This window comes from Spea bombifrons, chromosome 2, assembly GCF_027358695.1.
Source record: "Spea bombifrons isolate aSpeBom1 chromosome 2, aSpeBom1.2.pri, whole genome shotgun sequence".
Classification (NCBI taxonomy): domain Eukaryota; kingdom Metazoa; phylum Chordata; class Amphibia; order Anura; family Pelobatidae; genus Spea; species Spea bombifrons.
The window spans coordinates 95,639,633-95,657,317 of NC_071088.1; the positions used below are offsets into that span (position 1 = coordinate 95,639,633).

Genomic DNA, 17,685 nt, shown 5'->3' on the forward strand with positions numbered 1-17,685 from the left:
TATATATTTTAAATCTATATATATATATATATATATATATATATATATATATATACTCACATTATGTATACTATACTAATTATATTACCTATATATTTTATATTTGAATTAATCTTACAAATCTTAAATTGTTCTTAAAGTTTCAATATATATATATATATATATATATAAACAAAACTGTTACATTAATATCATTATACACCACATTTGTGTGTAAATATATATAATATTGATGTAACAGTTTTGTGCATCATCGCCCTAAAACGTAAGCTTTTTTTTTATCCAAAACAATGAAAACAATGAAAAAACCCAAAAGTTATTGTTGTAGTTGAGAGATTTTATGGCAATGGGTATTTTTTGTCTTATGATAACATACATTGAGCGGGAGTTCAGCAGAAGTTTATCTGTCTAATTCCTTTAATGTTATCAGAAGAAATCTTGTTACCCTAATCAACGCATTCGATTGAATCGGTGGCGAAGAAACAAAGCGAAGCTTGTCTGTTTAGACGGTGGAGTTGCGGGTGTCAGTGGGTCACGTAATAAATATTAATGCGGGGCATTCAGGATGCCGGCGGCTTCGCGCTGTATTGTATGGGAGGTCTATACCTGTCAGCCACAATATTCCGTCCTGGAACAGACAATCTCGGGCTGCGCTCTCGATTGACGCGGGACGCGGCCAATCACTGCGTCTCCTGCTCGTCGCAGCCAATGAGAGGGGCGGGCTAAGAGAGGGGCGGGCTGGGTTTATATACATACAGCAGAGTGCTAGCCGCGGTTACTTTGGTTCAGTAGCAAGTGACTAGAAGAGCTGCTCGGGATCGGGGAGCTGCCGTGTGTGTTTGCTGCAAGTCACTGGCATAGAAGGGCAGGAGCACCCGTTTGGGATTTACCCCAGTGTTTCTCCCCGGAGCCTGGGATACATATCTCTGTATATGGACTGGATTGATTGAGCTCACGTTCTGATTTAGATCGCTGCCACTCTGGGCTGGCTCCTTCAGGATTTCTGGTGACTGTGGTTGGTTCCTTCAGTCATATAGAGCAATAAGGGAACGCTGCTGGATGCTGGATCCCCGTGTTTACCATCGTGCCCGATTGGGATACCTTTAGGATACAGTGGATCCAAGCAGGAGTTGGCAGCTTGGAGTTGATTCTCTTTATACCCCTTGTGCTAGAATAAACCAGGAGTGAAGACTGTCCCTCTCAGGGGTGCTGCCCGGAGATCCTTCTGAGCACCTTCACTTTTTTTTTATACCAGACTCTGTGTCACCTCCGCCCCAGATCGCGGAAGATTTGTCACCGTATAATTGTCATAAACGCTGCAGCTTTTTGCACGTCGTGTTTCGGGGTGTTGGATCATCGGATCGGGGAGACCCATCACCATGGCGTTCAGCAGGGACTCTCTTTGGAAGTACAGCTTGGGCTTTTGGATCCTGTTGATCAGGACTGCTATTTCCAGATCCATAGTGTTAGAACCTATATACTGGAATTCCTCCAACCCCAAGTAAGTAATTATTATTATTATTCATATTGTTGTTGATATTATTATTATAATTATTTTTTGCTACGGTTGCGTTATTGCGGACAGCTAGGGTGGGCTGTGCGTAGTTACTGTGACCTCTTGGTGCAGACGCTAGCCGACTGATCAGATGCCCGGTCCTTCTGTTGCCCCAGCCAGGGGAGCGATGTGCCTCACATGCTGCATACTTTGTGCTGATTTAAAGCATCATCTCTCATTTATCCTTCGCCTGTAAATATCATAAATATGGACCCCCACATTCCCATTAAGGGGCCTGATCCCAAACTAAGGGGCACCATTGGAAAGTGCCCTGGGAGTGGCGGGGGTTCCGTGGCAGCAGCCCAGTCGCCCATTCTCATAGGCTTCATCACTCTGTAGATTAGGTCTGCATGGAGAGCCCCCCCCGACTCACAAATACAGCCCACCACCCTCTCCAGCCAGAAGGGCCTGGGTCACAATACGTAAATGATAAGGAATGATCCGCATTGCACCTAGATCTGACCGGAGGATAGAAGGGGGTTATCCGGCTCAGGGTCCCTCAACACGATAAAGGGGTCAACCAACTGAGATATGTTTTCCTTGACCCACAATCTTAATGTTAAATTGGGCAGATCTAGTGTGGGCTGCGTGTTACATATTCGGGTCTCGGCATTAGTAAGACCCCATCCTAGGATTTTAGGGGGCATCTGATATATGTATCCACATGAAACACAACTGCACTATAAATGCTCCTAATTCTGCTCCCCAATACACATTAAACTATTGGTTCACTTTAATTCCCTACTCCAAGCTAGCTGAGGCCATCCATCAACTCAGAATTGGGACTCCACTTGGCATGTGAATGGCTCTGATGGCACCAGAATCACATAGTGGCTTCTTTCCATGGTCTCACAATGCAGGCTTGTTGTAGGCAGACTGACTGCTGGATGTGTTCTGCTGTCCCCAGTTAGACTGTATATAAAGTCCCAGGTGGAAGACACCCTTCCATTAAAGTCATGTTACTATGCAGTGGTCACCAGTTTCATTTCTACAGGACTAAGGAACACATTATTTTTTACATTCCCTAGCCATAAACATGAATCATACCTAATCAGGTGGCATAACCTTTCTATATATAGACACACATATGTGAAAATGCTTCATATTCTTACTTCCCTGTAGAGATAGGGGAATCCCCACTAAAAAATCCACTTTTCTCTAAAGTGGAGTTTCAGGGTAGAATTGATCAGATGCCCTCTGAGACTAAGGGTACTATTTGCAGACTGCTAACAAGGTCCCCATCTTCTGATCTACATAGCACCAGTCCTTTAAAGCTTTTGCAGTTTCATTTTGGTTTTGTACATTATACCCCCCCCTCTTACAACTATTTTAGCTTCAAGCTACAGTGATCTGGAAAAGGAAAACATATCAGTTTAGAATCTGTTCTTCAAAGGTTGGATTTTTTATAAACAATGTTATCCCTTCTCTTCCCTCCCCCAAGGGCAAAAGGATCAGCAGGGCATTTCATGTAGGTCCTTTGTAGTTTGGGTGCTATTCCAGTGCACTGTATAATGTATAAAAACACACAGGCTTATATTATATAAAATGGAGTGGATTTTTCAGATGCTATGCCATCAATATTTACTCAGATAGGGCATGTTTCTTCCTTTCTAGAACATTAAATACAATGAAACTATCTAAACTCTAATATAGAAGACAAATACTTTTTAAGATTCAAACCTCTCATAAGGCTGGTTTCTAGATGTTGGCCAGTGTATTTCTCTACGAGGACCTGCTTTTTATCAATGTAAATCCCATGTTCCTATAATGACTCCGGTAGACTAAACGGGGAAGCTGAAAACACTGATCAGTTAAGTCCTACAGAGGTCACTCTACCAATGCACATAGTGAGATCTTACATTTAGGATTTCCACTCCTTGCTTTGTAAGCTTTCATGTCCAACTGTTCTGAAAATCTCATCGTATTTAAAAGCTTGATTTTTTTTTTAATACTCCTGAACAAATCTTAAGGTAATCAGGTTTTTTTGTTAATTATTCTAGATATTCCCTTTAAAAAAAAATCTTTTTTATACTCCATATCTGTTGCCAACCACCTAAGTTTTGCCGAAGATATTGTCTAAAATATATATATATATATACCATCTTTTATAATATTAAAATGTAACCCTGGAGTTTTAATGAGATTATAAAGTAGTGAGGACAGATTCGCCAATTAAAATATACCACCTAGAATTTTTATTGCCGTTGTCGAATGTTGTATTCAATATTAAGTATGTTTTTTTTTTTCTTTTGCCACTTCTCGTTATATTTAACTATAGTGGGTGTCTTGTGTGGTACTTAAAATTGCTGGGAAATATAGATAATGGACAGTAACATAGATCAGTTGTGGTTATAGAAATGTATTTTTGCTCTTCCTTATAATTAAATGATTGAGTGCCTGCTCTTAGGTGCTTTTATGTTGTAGACCAGCTCTTGAAACCAATATTATGGATATGCAATATACTAGCTGCTAAACAGAGCTACTGCTGATTAGCTGTACCAGATAAAAATGACTTTCCACACAGTTTGCCAGTTGCCACTTGAAATACTCCGAAAAACATCTCTCTAATGGAAATTGATTGAACAAAAAATATCTATCCTGTATATCAGAACCCCACATTGCTTATTCTTGGCCATTATGAAAGTGCACATGAAATCGGGAAAAAAATGTATTATGGGGTTTTATGTAAATGTAATTTTTTTGGTATGAATTTAGATTTTTTTTTTGGAAAAAAATATAATTGTAATAAAAATAAATGTGGCCAATGAGAAAGAGGTTAGGTATTAATAAATCATTCTACGGTGATAAAATCTTTTGAGGAGCTCTCTATGAATGCTCCTGGCCGTCGGTCTTTGTATTTTAAAGTCAGATTTTTGTAGGTAAACAAATGAACATTCAGCCTTATGTGAATGCATCCTTGAACTCTGCTCCAGAGTTTGCATTTGGGTTAATCTTGTCGGTTTTAATATAGAATGAGAAGAAAGGGGAACACGCCAGGGGTGGAATTGTTAGTACTTTTACATGCACATTCCTCACATTTTGTCAGGATGATAAACTGGAGGTAATGGTCCTTGTTTGAAGGGACAACTGAGCCAGCTCTTCAACAAAGTGTCTGGCTGAAACCGTATCTCGGTCTATGGTACACTGCTGTAGACAGGAATTTATTTAGGAATCCTTTCCCTTGGGATGACACTGTTAACCCTCACAATTAACGCTCCAAGCTAAAGAGAGAGTGAACACTAAGCGGATTTGCTAGGAACCTGCTCACCCAAAATGTTGCTGATGCCACTTGATGAGTTAAGGGACATCATTGATTTATTATCCTACTTAGACAACTTCCAACACCTGCACTGGACATTATCCCAGGTCAACTATTGACATGCACAACGCTCATAAAAAGCCAGGGGTAACGGTTTCTCCTTATGCATATTGTGTGGTTTATCTGGGGTTTAATTGTTACATTATCTACTGTCATTATCTAAAGCCCTTGTTTGTAAACCTCACTCAGGTAAAGGGCTTCATCAGTTGCCTTTAGTTTCAGGTCTAAATTGCTACTTAAAAAAAAACTATACAAAGTTATCCATCCGACCATGAAACTTTGCTGAGTTAATAGTTACTTTTGAACATCTATTAAAAAAATGTTTTATCATTAAAAAAAAATCGGTAGCCTCCCTTTTCCAACCCGCCCTTTGGATAGTGGTTACCCTTCTAATGCATGCGCTGCCATCTTTGCTTTGGTAACTGTAAGGCCTTGCATACTTTAGATCTTAATCTATATGTTGAACCTGCTTTTATTACAATTACTGATGCTATCAATTCTTTCCAGAGGTCTTTTGTACGGTTGTATTATTTTAATAATGGAACAAGTCCGTTTATCTTAAAAGTATCTTTAATAAATAAAGAAATAAGCATTGCATACTTAGCAAAATAGTTTTTATGGTCAAAGTTTGTTAGCTTTTAGTCGGCTTTGGAAAAATGTTATTGTAACGTAAGTTAAGATACACTTTATGAATATAGTTTCCGGAATATGTATAGCGCGGCAAAAGTGCACAAAGAGATTGAATTTGTACAGCAGAGGGGGTTATATTTTAGTTCCATCTCAGGATTTGATTTTGGAAGTTGTTTTAACCCTTATGTTCAGGAACAGTCGGTATAGGAAATGGGTGTGCATTATATTTTATATCCGGGTGTCAAACATGATAATTATCCCACACGTTCTAAATGGGGATTAAGATACAAACAGACGCATTTATAAATGGCTCGTTATTTTTAAGAATAACGCATGATTATAAAGTAATGCAGATCGAGAAGATCATTTTTTTTTTTTTTTTGCCTTTCCATTTGCCAGATGGTGCATTTGTTTTTATGGAAACAATACACGATATATTAAAATGCAAAAAAGTTCATCAAGCCCTTTTGCGTAGAAACTGTGTTGGTTTTGTAGATCTGTTTTTGAGGAAGCTATAAAAATGGAAGTTTCTGCTTTTGATACATCTTGAAGTATTGACATCTTAGATGTTTTTTCTCTTTTGTTACCTTTAGTGATGTGCCAGTAATTTTAATGATTCATTACCTGCTAGAACTTTGGCCATTAAGACACTTGCCCGCTTTATTTGGTACGATTCAAATTGGCCTTGAAGAAGACAGTTGTAGGTTTCTAGTCCATCCACTCTTAAGTCAAGTTTCTGCGAAACCTTCTTATAGTCATCAGCGTCGACTGTTAATAACATCATAATTAGAATGCATTAAAAATAATGATGAGAATGAAACATGTCTGAGTGGTTTGGATGAAATGAAAATGGTTTACATCAGCTCTCAAGAGAGAGACGTTCAAGCAAAAGTCTCAAATCTTAATTCCCTCTCTCTTTTGCAAAAAATAAAAAAATAAAATAAAGGGAAAAAACCTTTATTTTAGAAGATGAAAGTATTCAACGTAACAGCGCAACAGTTCAACCTATTAAATGTTCATATATTTAGTTGTTGAATATGTCAAATATTGATGGTCTAAGCTTTGTAGTTGTGTGTTTGCAAATTAGAAGAAACTTTCCTTAAAGAAAGCCGGTGATTAAATTGTTCGCACAGGCCTAATCTTTTCCTTCCTTGCTGGCTGACATAAGAAAAACCTGTTTTTCAGGTCATTTATGGTACAATTTTGGAGCTTTGCTCATGAGTTCATTCTTTGTGTGTGTGTGTGTGTTTTTTTTTTTTTTAAATGGGTGTGTAGAAGTGTTTGAGATATTTTGATTTAGTAATACTGGATTTGGACTTACTCTCAATAATTTTTTTAACCCCCCCAAAAAAAACATACAAAAAAAACATAACAAATAGCATTAAGACAGCATGGAAAACCCCTGTGGTGCCATCGTCTCTTTAAAGTCTCAAAAGACAAAAGATGTGATCCAAACGGCCTCCTTCCCTCATGGCGGAAAATGTTAAACCTTTTTACAGCGCTTTCCTGTTTAAATCTCATTTTAAATTCAGTGCCATACTAACTGTGTGAAATAAGCAGATTTCTTTAGTAATCCATTTTGTACTTTCACATTAAAAACAAAGCTGACACAATTTGTTCTTCCTTTTTAAGCAAATCAACCCTTGGCCGTAGTTAATAAGGGATTACATCTCGGGCTAGATCTTATACAGAGGTAATGTAAATCAAGTGCGAAATCTAAAGAAACTGATCCCTTTTGGATTGAAACGTTCCAAAAAAGCTATGGGGGGAAAAGCAAGGGGGCAGTAATCTGATTGTATAGCAATAGAACCACCATTTGTTTTCTTTCTCCCACCTTACAAAGAAAAATTTAGTAAATCCATGCAGTTCCTACAAATCCAAAGGCAGATAAAGGGGGAAACCATGGCAACATATAGATTAGCTTGATGGTGGATGTGACATGTTTTTGAAAAGCGTCCTGAAAGAGTTGAAGGCCTCGCTTGGGGCTATAGGGTATTGTGCTCAAAGTACGTACAGCGGAGACGTTGGGCTGGCCCAGTGTTGGAGAAGGCCTCGTGTGACTACGCAATTGTATCTCTAAAATGGTTGTAGAGTCGATAGATCATGCCAAGACACCACGTGTATGCCAGACAACTACCGTATTCACTTAGACCTTCGCATTTTTAGTTTAATTTAACGACTGAGTGTAACTCCTAGGAATATTATCCTTTTTAACCACTGGTTTTAAACGCTGCAGTGTCGGCAGTAGCAGCCGCATCTCCGGGATTAAACGGAGCTCTGAGATTCTTTCTTATATGTATATATTGGCTCTGAGAAGACATGCTGAGAAGCATCAGAGAACAGAGAGGGTAGGCAGGGACAGGGGTTATCTGAATAGAAAAACAGAGGCCTTTTGATTTCAAATGTGGCTGTTAATGCGAATTCCCCACTGCAGGAGGAGCTAAAAATAAACATGTCACTTTGAATCCCTGATACATATTTATTATTGAAAAATCCACGAAACGACAAAAAAAAGTCTTCAAATTAACATATTTTTCCATTATTTTTTTTGTGCTGTGAGGCGGCTCTCACTTGTACATAAGCATTGCAGAACGTCATGTTAAATGCATCACACATCTCTTTGTTTAAAGTCATCGGCTTTGTTACGCAGTAAAGCAATAAAAGAGAGAGAAGATTTCCTGACTTTTGCTCTTCAGCTGAAAGCAGAGCAGTAAAATAAAGAGAGAGGTAAAACTGTTTCGCTTTTTGTTTCCCGACGCACTTTGTCGCTGTAGACACAAGATGCATGAAGGAATGACACTAAGGAGGTCTTTAAACTTCACGCTGGGTTGTGGTCTTACAGGTGCAGGAAGAATAAAGACTAGTTGTTTTATGGGCTGCCCGCATGTGTGCTATTGGAACGGAATTCTTTATGATGGAAGGATAGCCCAGACTGGGAGAAAAAACAGAAGCCAATACTAACTGTTCTGTCTGCACGAATAATCCTAAACACACTTTTTTGATTAAGTGCGTCTCAGATGATTTCATTAAATCATGTTTCTTGGCAAGAGTGACTTGGATAACTTTCCAGGTTTTTACATCTTTCTTTGTTGCCGGGGATTGAAGAACAGATACCTTACATTCTAACTGTAGCCGAATACTGCCATCGTAAACATGCGCACACATAAAGCAACCGAAAGAGAAGTAAATCTGGAATGGATACATAGTCGTGTTCAAATGTTCTCCGCGGCAATGGTCAGTTTGTGGTGGGGAATATTTTATAGACTTTCACTTCCCCTTAAAACGTATTTCGTAAAACAAAAGAACAATAAATTAAGTAATTTAAGAAATTCGAGTAACTTAATTTATGACCTACTTGCATATGACTGCTTTGCGGCCCAATAAGGTTCAATGTGGGGCCAGCCAGTTGAAGGACTCTATACGAGTTATATGGTAAGCCTACTGCCTCCAGTGGCTTTTACACTAGGGTATACTTAGGGGTGCCAAATAACAAAGGCCCCTTAGCTTGATTGCTTACGTGTACCATAAATGTTATTTGATGTAAATAAGGTTACCCTCGTTTCTAAGACTTACTGTAGACTTCTTTTTGTAAGATGTGACACCATACGTGGATGCTTGTAGGTGGGAGAGTTTCAATTAAGGAGGTAAATTGTGTTTTGGCCGTTGGATTCTTGCTTATCCTATTTTTTTTTTTTCCTTCTCCTCCTCCACTCTGAATCAGGAGCAGGCGGACACCATGCTATTCACTTGTCTCCATTCATTTAAAGGTTATTACAATCCATAAGATTTGGCAGCTAGTAAAACGGCATCCTTGCGTTTTCAAGCATAGAAAAAAAAATGAGATGAAATCCTTAACAAGGAAAGAGAAACATACGACATCAATCACCCCTTTGAACAAAATTAAAGGATGATGGCCATAATGAAGCTTTTTTTTTATTAATGATTATGCTTTCTGATGCTCCATGCAATGCGAACAGCATAAAAAAGATGGTTTGTAAGAGGAACATTATCTTGTCAAATTCACGTGGCAATAGATCTCCTTTGTTGATAAGCCGAGTCTTTTTTTTCTTCTTTGCCCTCCGTAGTATACATCTGTCGTAGCAAATGGTCGATGTTTCTGAATTGCCTGGTCATAGGACCCTTTGTGCTTATATTATGAGTCAAATTTTAACGTGCTGTGTAACACACAAAATATTTGTTTGATTAGATATAGTGGTCAAATGTTTTTTTTCTGAACTTTTTCAAGAATTACAAAGCAGTTAATACAAAGTAACATTCAGCTCCTTCCCTGCCTTCATTGCTCAGGCTGTCATGCCGTAGTAGTAGCGGTTAACCCACTGTGCTTTCAATCACAGGGTTAATAGCGAAGTTATATACGCCTTCTTTTGAGAAGGTTAGATGTATCTGATCCCTAATATCGACGGGGATATCGGGTCAGCCGCAAAAACATTAGCGTCTGGAGATGGCATTAAAAAGTAGCCTGGCACATGAATACTTAACTACGTACAGGAACAGAGACGCACTGTAAGCGGACGTGTTACAAAAACACATTTTATTGAAAGTGACACTAAGTAAGAAAGAAAAAAAATGAATCTATGTTTGGCAGACGAACCTGAAGCCAATGTAGATCTTTAAAGATTTGGAGATTGAATATGTAACAGCACCAGGTATTATGATGTCTCGGCGAGGGGTTTTAATCACAATCTCGCTGAGAGCTGCATATTTTTTTTGAGATTGTCGAAGCAATGATGTCAGAACCACGACAATTGAGCTATAGAGAAATATGATTTTTTTTTATTGTCTGCTCACAATTAGCTGTCATTTTGGGTTCAGGAACTATGCCAGCTTTCAGTCGATCAGGGCTGCCAAAGTCTCCGAGTCATGTCTAGGCCGATTGCTCGTCAAACTTGAATCCTGCTTCCTTGGCTTTAGTTGAGTTTGACTAGCCCCAGAAGGATTTTCAGGATATATGCTACTCTGTCTGAATTTTGCTATGTTAATTGTGCCGCGCCGGTCTCCGGGGTCCCCACCTCTTGGAGAGCCAACCTAGTGAGCCGTTTGGAGCTTCGATGAACTCTGACAGATGTATTTAACTTGAAATGCGTGGTTACATTATATTCCGTAGCACGTAAACAACTGAGGCTTCAGGGGAACCCTCGATTCAAATTTACATTTTCTGAGAAATGATCTAGACAATGTAAGGTGAGGTTGATAAGAAGTCGTGAAAAATAGAATCATTTCTTGGTAAAGTGTGAGAAGCACTAGGTTAATACAAAGCAGAACATAGTTTATTGTAAACCAAAAATAAATGCATATTATATTCATATCTGGCCGTATCACTTGTACCCACTTCTGCGGAAATTTCACCTTCGCCTTCAATCCCATTCATTTATATGTAAATGCGATGTAAGTCTTTTTGAGCGTTCATGTTAAGCTGGCGGATGGTAAAGCGAAAAAATAATGTCCACGACAGGGCAATTATAGATTTTATTTCATCGCATCCCCACTCATACAATCCTTCCCAGAGTACCTGACAGCAGCGTCCTGTGACGGAAGACCACTCCTAGCATCCGTAACCAGCAAAAAAAATGCCTTCCCGCAGAATGGTAGACTTGCAGTTGGCACGAGACAGATGGGCTGGCGGAAGATGCTAGTCATTGTGTAAAAAAAAAAAAAAAAAAGGAGGTCAGGGATTGGAAATGTATTAAAATGGTGGCTCGGCGAAAAGGATTACTTTTCACAAAAGCATTTTCTATTGGCTGATTTTTTTTCTAGCCCTAAGCAGTGCCAGACTGGCGAGTTAAATTTGTCCTGGCGCTTTAAGGCCAGTAGCCGATAATTCGTCAGGAGCCATCGGGCTTACAATAGAGCGACTTGGTTTGTGGCCTCTAAGTGGGCAGCCATGTCGCGGAGGAAACATGACACATAGGGACATGTTTCTGCGTAAAAACAATTGTCTTAGAATAGGGAATGCTAGATAAGAAATGCGTTATAAAAAGAGGTTTCTATGAAAGCATTTCAGCTGAAACACATGAAATCAGCCTGCATTATTTTACTGGCTTTGTCACTGTTTGTCTAACGCCGCCTCGCCTTTGAATAGCAAGACGTGCCGCACCCTCTGTCGCTGTCTGGGTTTGGAGCGTTGCTGCAGGGAGCCTGACTGTACAGGTGTAAATTACCTGCTCACCAATTGATAGGGTGCTCTTTAGTTATTCCTCCATTTCAGGGTGGAGAGTTGATTATCTTTACTGATTATACAGCTTGGCGAAGCCAGATGACTTGCTATTCTTCGCTGTCAATCAGCTTTATCTCGTGATTTATGATGCCTTTGCATAGCACAGTTGTTAAACAGCTGCCAGCTGGGCTTGGTTAACCATAGATTCCATGATAGGCACCGCTGGTGTTGGCGACACTCCGTTCTCCATAAAGGAAGCCTAGCATAGAACGGCCTATACTTTCTAAAAATTCTTCTCTATCCGGTAGTGGCTGCCGTGCTGCATGCAGCAGTTCAACACCCTTCTTTTTTTTCAAGTACTCCCTCCTGATTGAATGGGCTGCTAAAAGAAGGACTTGACCTATGGCCCCGGATTATGCAGCACTTACTCCTCGTTTCCCTGGTAGCAGTTTTACTTCTGCTTTAGAATATTATTGAGATACATCTATATCGATGTATTCATTTCAGATAGAATTTCTTCCTTGCCGCTTACACCCCTCCTGTTCGATGCCTCAGGCCCCCTTTAAGTTACTTATAAGCAACATATCAGGGCTGCTTATGCATTAATAATGACCTGAAATCTGTCTCTCCCTAGCCTCATTCTGCTCCTCTCTTCTGAGCCCAGGAAGGGTTAACAGTTCTTGATGTATCGCAGAGTCAGGTTACATTAGAGTTAAGGCTCAATTGTGCAACTCCTGTAGGCTGTGAAATTTAATATTATGGTTACTTCCATCGTAATTGTTAGAAGGTTGAGGAAAATTGATTAGGGATCGAATAAAAGTGTACACAAAAGCACATATTCTTTGTCTAACTGAACTTGAGGGCACTGAGGAAAGAATAGCCCCCTCTGGCAATGTCAGCATAAATTACTATTTAGTAAACAAATTGCTATTATTATTTATTATTATTATTTTATTTTTTTAACCTAGACTAAACTCAGATCTGCTGAAACAAGTTATACAGACACTTGCTGAACTGGTTTATATTCAGATGGAATACTTTCAACTGGCCTCACCCATCTTGCACTCAAGGAGTTAAAAGTCATAATCTCCATAAGTGCCATTTATTGAAAGGGCGTAAAATGTTGGTGTCCCAAAACAGTCACCCCTTTTAAAGACTATATCGCCTGTTTCCAACTTGTGTAAAAATTATTTCTAAGTGGACAATCTGCTTACAAAATGGACCAAAGCCATCTGCAGTGGCAGGTCTGGAAACTGCCCCCTAGTGGTCATTTGTGTTATCGAGGAAAGCCAATGGCTTCCTACATAACCTTTTGTTTTACTTTCTTGTCTCAAAAAGCGCATCTGTTCAGATCAAATGAAATGATTTATTTCATTTTCATGTACATTTTACATACCACAGTAGTATAACTATCACAGAAAAACATCTGTGTCCCGAAGCAGGCAGGAAAAAAACATTATTTTTTTTCCCCAGTGATATTTGTTCATGTAGTTCTGTTGTCGCCGTGGCTCGTGTGATTGTGTATTTTTCTTTAAGCCTGGGAAATTGGTTTGTACACAGTTTGTCACAATTCAAAATTGCTTTTAATTCTCTCCACCCTTGTTTTGTTTACAGCCATTTAATGAGTAAGATATGATGGCTTTTTTTTGTAATTATTATTTCGTCAGCATGGGGTTAAAACGGCTTTGTGACCTGGAAATGCTAAACAGAACCAAAAAAAAAGCTGGTCCCCATGGGGTTGAAAACCCCTTCTTTTTTTATACTAAGAGTGAACGTCAGCCTTTTAAAGATTGCAGGGATGTAGAGCCAAAGTAGTGAAGTGTGTAGCTGTGTCATGGGTCAAGAGCAAGCCCTCAACCACAGCAGAAACCATCATTTATCAAGAGTAACTAGAATGAGCAACTAATTACAGAGCACCACTGATTACTTGTGCATTCACAGACCCTACCGTGGCCCAGCACACTCTCAAATTGTTATCTTTCTCAAGGGCTTTGCAGTTCTTTGATACAACACAAGCAGCAAGTTTTTTTTTCTTTCGAGTCATTAAAAATACGTTGTATGTTAAAAAAAAAACAAAAAAAAACAAACCCTATTTGCACTTAGTTTGTACATTTTGTACGTATCAGTAGTTGTCATTTTGCCGGCTCGTTACAAGAACAGCCTCAGATAATTTCCGAGGATGGGGGTGAGCACGGCGTTCCAGAAACTGATACAGTGACACATGTATATGCATCATAATGTCACACAGGGAAGTATAGAATGGAACTGATAGATACTGCCGGTTACACAACCTCTGGCACCGTCAGCTAGGAAGACCTGAAAGTGGTGTGATTCCAATAAAAATTAATGAGGTGTGTGCTGCTGCATATTGGAGAAGGACAGAGAACTATGTGTTTAACGTTGTTTCCTGAATTATCAATTCCAAGCACATCTAATCAAAATAATGATATGCTCATGAAATGCACTCATTTCTTTCAGCTCCATTCTCCTTAGGTGGCATCGCTCATAGTAGAGATGTTTTTAAGTCCAATCCCCTTTCAGCTTGGGGTGTGTGACACTGACGTGAAAAGAAACAGGATTAAGTGAGAGAATCGGGTCCTTTGATAAATAAAGACGTAAGCCCTAGTAAATGTATTTTCAGAAGCCTTTAAGATGACATTTTTTTACATTATCCCGAGACAAAATGCCCTGTTATTGTCAGAACTGGAAAATCTGCTTTTATTGCCCTGGCATGGGGTTTATTCAGACAGTACGCTATAGAACGTTCTTGCTTGCTTCTGATTACCAGTAATGCTTGCTAACAAATCAGTGCTATTAGAAAGATAGGAAGATCAAATAGACTTAAGTGCGGCAGGATCCATGTAGGCCAGCGATTGTGCCTTTCAGCTGACATGAGAATTGATTTAACAATTAATATATACACCTGGTGGCCTTCTTGAGTCTAATACAAAGAGATCTCCAGCTTAAAGCTTTTTTCCCTCAACCTTTAATATTTTAATGAGCCTCCAGGCTTTGGCTGCTTTCAAATGAGAAGGGATTTCTAAGTGTTGTGTTTAATGTTCCTTCTCTGCAAAGTATACTGAATGGGAGGCTCAGGCGTTCTGCCGTGGGCAATATATACAGAACTGCGTAGCCACAAGGATGATGTAGACTTCAGCAATTGGTAGTTCAATGCAGATCTCATCCAGACATTTAAGACCTGTTTCCACCGCGTACCTTCTCCGTACAGAAAAATCAATATTCTACACTATTATTCGGACTCGGTGCGGTGGCTTTGGGCAGTGTATTTGATATCCCGTTTGATAAATCACAGATAATAGTGTGGGAACGTATGAACAGAAAAGTATCGGGACGTTATATAGCGTGGTGGTTTTGGATAGCGAAGAAGCTCTTGGGCCTTTGAGAAGTGCTTGTTGAGTCGTCTGGAGTTTTGTTTGTTGCGGCAATCCATACTTTAAGAAGATGATCCCACAGCTTGAAAATAGAAACAAGGAATTCACAGCCTGATTCTGAACAGGTTTATAAATAGGCCTGCGAAATAAAGGATGTTCGAGACATGACATTTGCCCTTTAAAAGCTCAGCATTTTTACCATTACCTGTCATTACAGTCTCATAACTGCTCAATTTTTGTTTCAACTTTTTAATGAGATGATTTTTTTTTTCTTTCGATCTGTGGGGAAGCATAAATAAGAATCACTTTGAACTCCTTTGAAGTGGGAGAGGAATGTAGGTGGTGGACTGCAATAGAAAAAAAGTTGACCTATGGAATAAAAATGTTTTCTTCTGCTATCAAGCAAGCCACCTTTACGCCAGAGTTTTTTTGATGGGTTGATATATTGTATATAAAATACATATATATATATTTTATATAGAAAAAGAACATCATCAATGTTGTGCTCAAATGTTTTTGTTCATAGTTATTTTTTATTGATCTGTTATGTTAATCATTTTAATTTTTTTTTGTTTGTTTGTTTAGATTTCTACCTGGACAAGGGCTTGTACTATACCCTCAAATAGGAGATAAACTGGACATTATTTGCCCCAAAGTGGACTCCAAATCGGGTGCCCAGTACGAATATTACAAAGTGTATCTGGTGGATAAAGAACAAGCAGATAGCTGTACTATAAAAGACAGGACACCCTTGCTGAACTGTGCAAAGCCTGATCAAGATGTGAAATTTACCATCAAGTTTCAAGAGTTCAGCCCAAATCTCTGGGGACTGGAATTCCAAAGGAAGAAAGACTATTACATCATATGTAAGTATACCTCGCTTTGTTATCTAGAGTTCATATCTCTTAAAACTTTTTCAGCTTGTATCAGATTGATGTGCTGTGGACTATAATCCGTGTCGTCCTAAAACAGACATTCCTGACACAAATACTATCCCAAGCTTTGTCTAGTAGGAAACGTCTTAAATCCATATAGATACCATGTTGGTTGCAAATCCTCAAATTACGATGTTTGATAGAGCGCCATCTTTAAAAAATTTCATTTTAAAAAAAACATATTGAAAAAGTTTAGCATATGGGTTTTTTTGCTGCAGATATTGAGATGATTTTTTTACTCAAGGCAGTATACTTTTTTGAAAAGGTCCAGGTATCAACTCCCCTCCCTCTGAAATATAGTGAAGCCAAGATATGAAAAATACATTATGCATGCCACTTAAACTACCTGTTTTTTTAAGTGGTTTTGCTGGCTGAGAACTGATCAAAGCTTCTAAGGACCTCAAAAACCCAGTTGCTAACCTTATTTTGAAAGAAGTAGTGCCATATCACGAAATATAATCATTTTTCGGCTTACTAACATCTTTTATGACCTGTGAAGTGAGTAAAAAAAAAACCGCCTGGGGAAATACTTGACTGGAAACCTTAAGCATGCATGCGGACCTCATTAGTTCGGCTTACAGTTAGATGATCATCCGCTTTGACAAGAACAAACTCAAATATGTAGGTTTCCCTAAATGTTTTGTTCAAACTTTTTTTTTTTTTTTGCCAAATAACCTTAATTAATTGCTCTCTTGCCTCAGTGCAAACAATCTAATTCCCAAACCAACTGCATGATCTGACCTAATGTGGAATGCGGGCGGCTTGGACAGGTTTTTTTTTTCATGCAAGGTTGCCTACCAGGCTAAAAAATGTTTCTGAAAACTAATGGTTTGTTCATAGCTCTTGTAAAATTGCCTTTTTTGACGGCATTTTGATTAAATGAGCAAAATGCTCAAAAGATATTGAGCCTCTAGTTTAATAGGGAGCTTCATCGCCTATAAAAGTAATAGTTTGAATAAAATTTACTGGACTCATCTAAAGTACCCAGCGTAGTACAACTGTCTATTTCACATGCAGCAATAGGGGGCTGCTTGCGTCTCCCCCGGCTTACCATAGTTAGAATAGTAGCCAATTGGAGCTAGAAGGGCAGAATACACTTACCTCTACCAACATTTGTGTAATTAGTTTACGAAAGGTCAAAGTTCCTAACAAAACTTTGAACAAGATGTGCATTACTTCACATCCTAGAGGAGCAACATCATCCTCGGCTAGCTTGGTCAAGTGCCTTTATGTTGTTGGTGACACTTTGCATTAAATGTATTTTTTCTTAATAGTTCCTTAGCTAAAAATTTCCATGCCATTCTAGTATTAATACACATCTTTTAGTGCAGCTCGTTTTGAAAATGGGCACAAAAAGAAATTTCCAAATGTAACGTAAGCCAGTTCAAGATGATGGCAACTGTAAATCCACCAGACTGTCGAAATCAGGCCAGTTTTCATAAGCGCGGTCACAGAGAGAAGGCTGTTATTCCCAGGTGAAAATGATCACTCCTAAGTAGAATAACAGTTCTAATAAAACAGTTGTAGCTATAGGTTTTAAAGCCCCCTAGGTTTAATTGTCGTTTATGTCGATTGATGTCTCCAATGTCTGCTGGAAAATTCTTTGAAGCACACGTAAACCAGGAATAAACGACCAATACGGTTTGGCATCTTGGCCATTGTCTCTCAGAATTGTTCAA

General features: G+C 38.9%; 1 protein-coding gene across 1 annotated transcript in view; it reads left to right on the top strand.

Annotated features, from left to right (window-relative positions):
* Positions 1-1,032: 1,032 nt before the first annotated feature.
* EFNB2 (ephrin B2) overlaps positions 1,033-17,685 on the top strand; it is a 30,276-nt gene continuing 13,623 nt past the window's right edge. The window contains exons 1-2 of the mRNA XM_053455272.1: positions 1,033-1,501; positions 15,657-15,937. Coding sequence (XP_053311247.1) covers positions 1,380-1,501; positions 15,657-15,937 — 403 coding nt within the window. The 5' untranslated portion in view covers positions 1,033-1,379. The remainder of the gene's footprint in view (positions 1,502-15,656; positions 15,938-17,685) is intronic.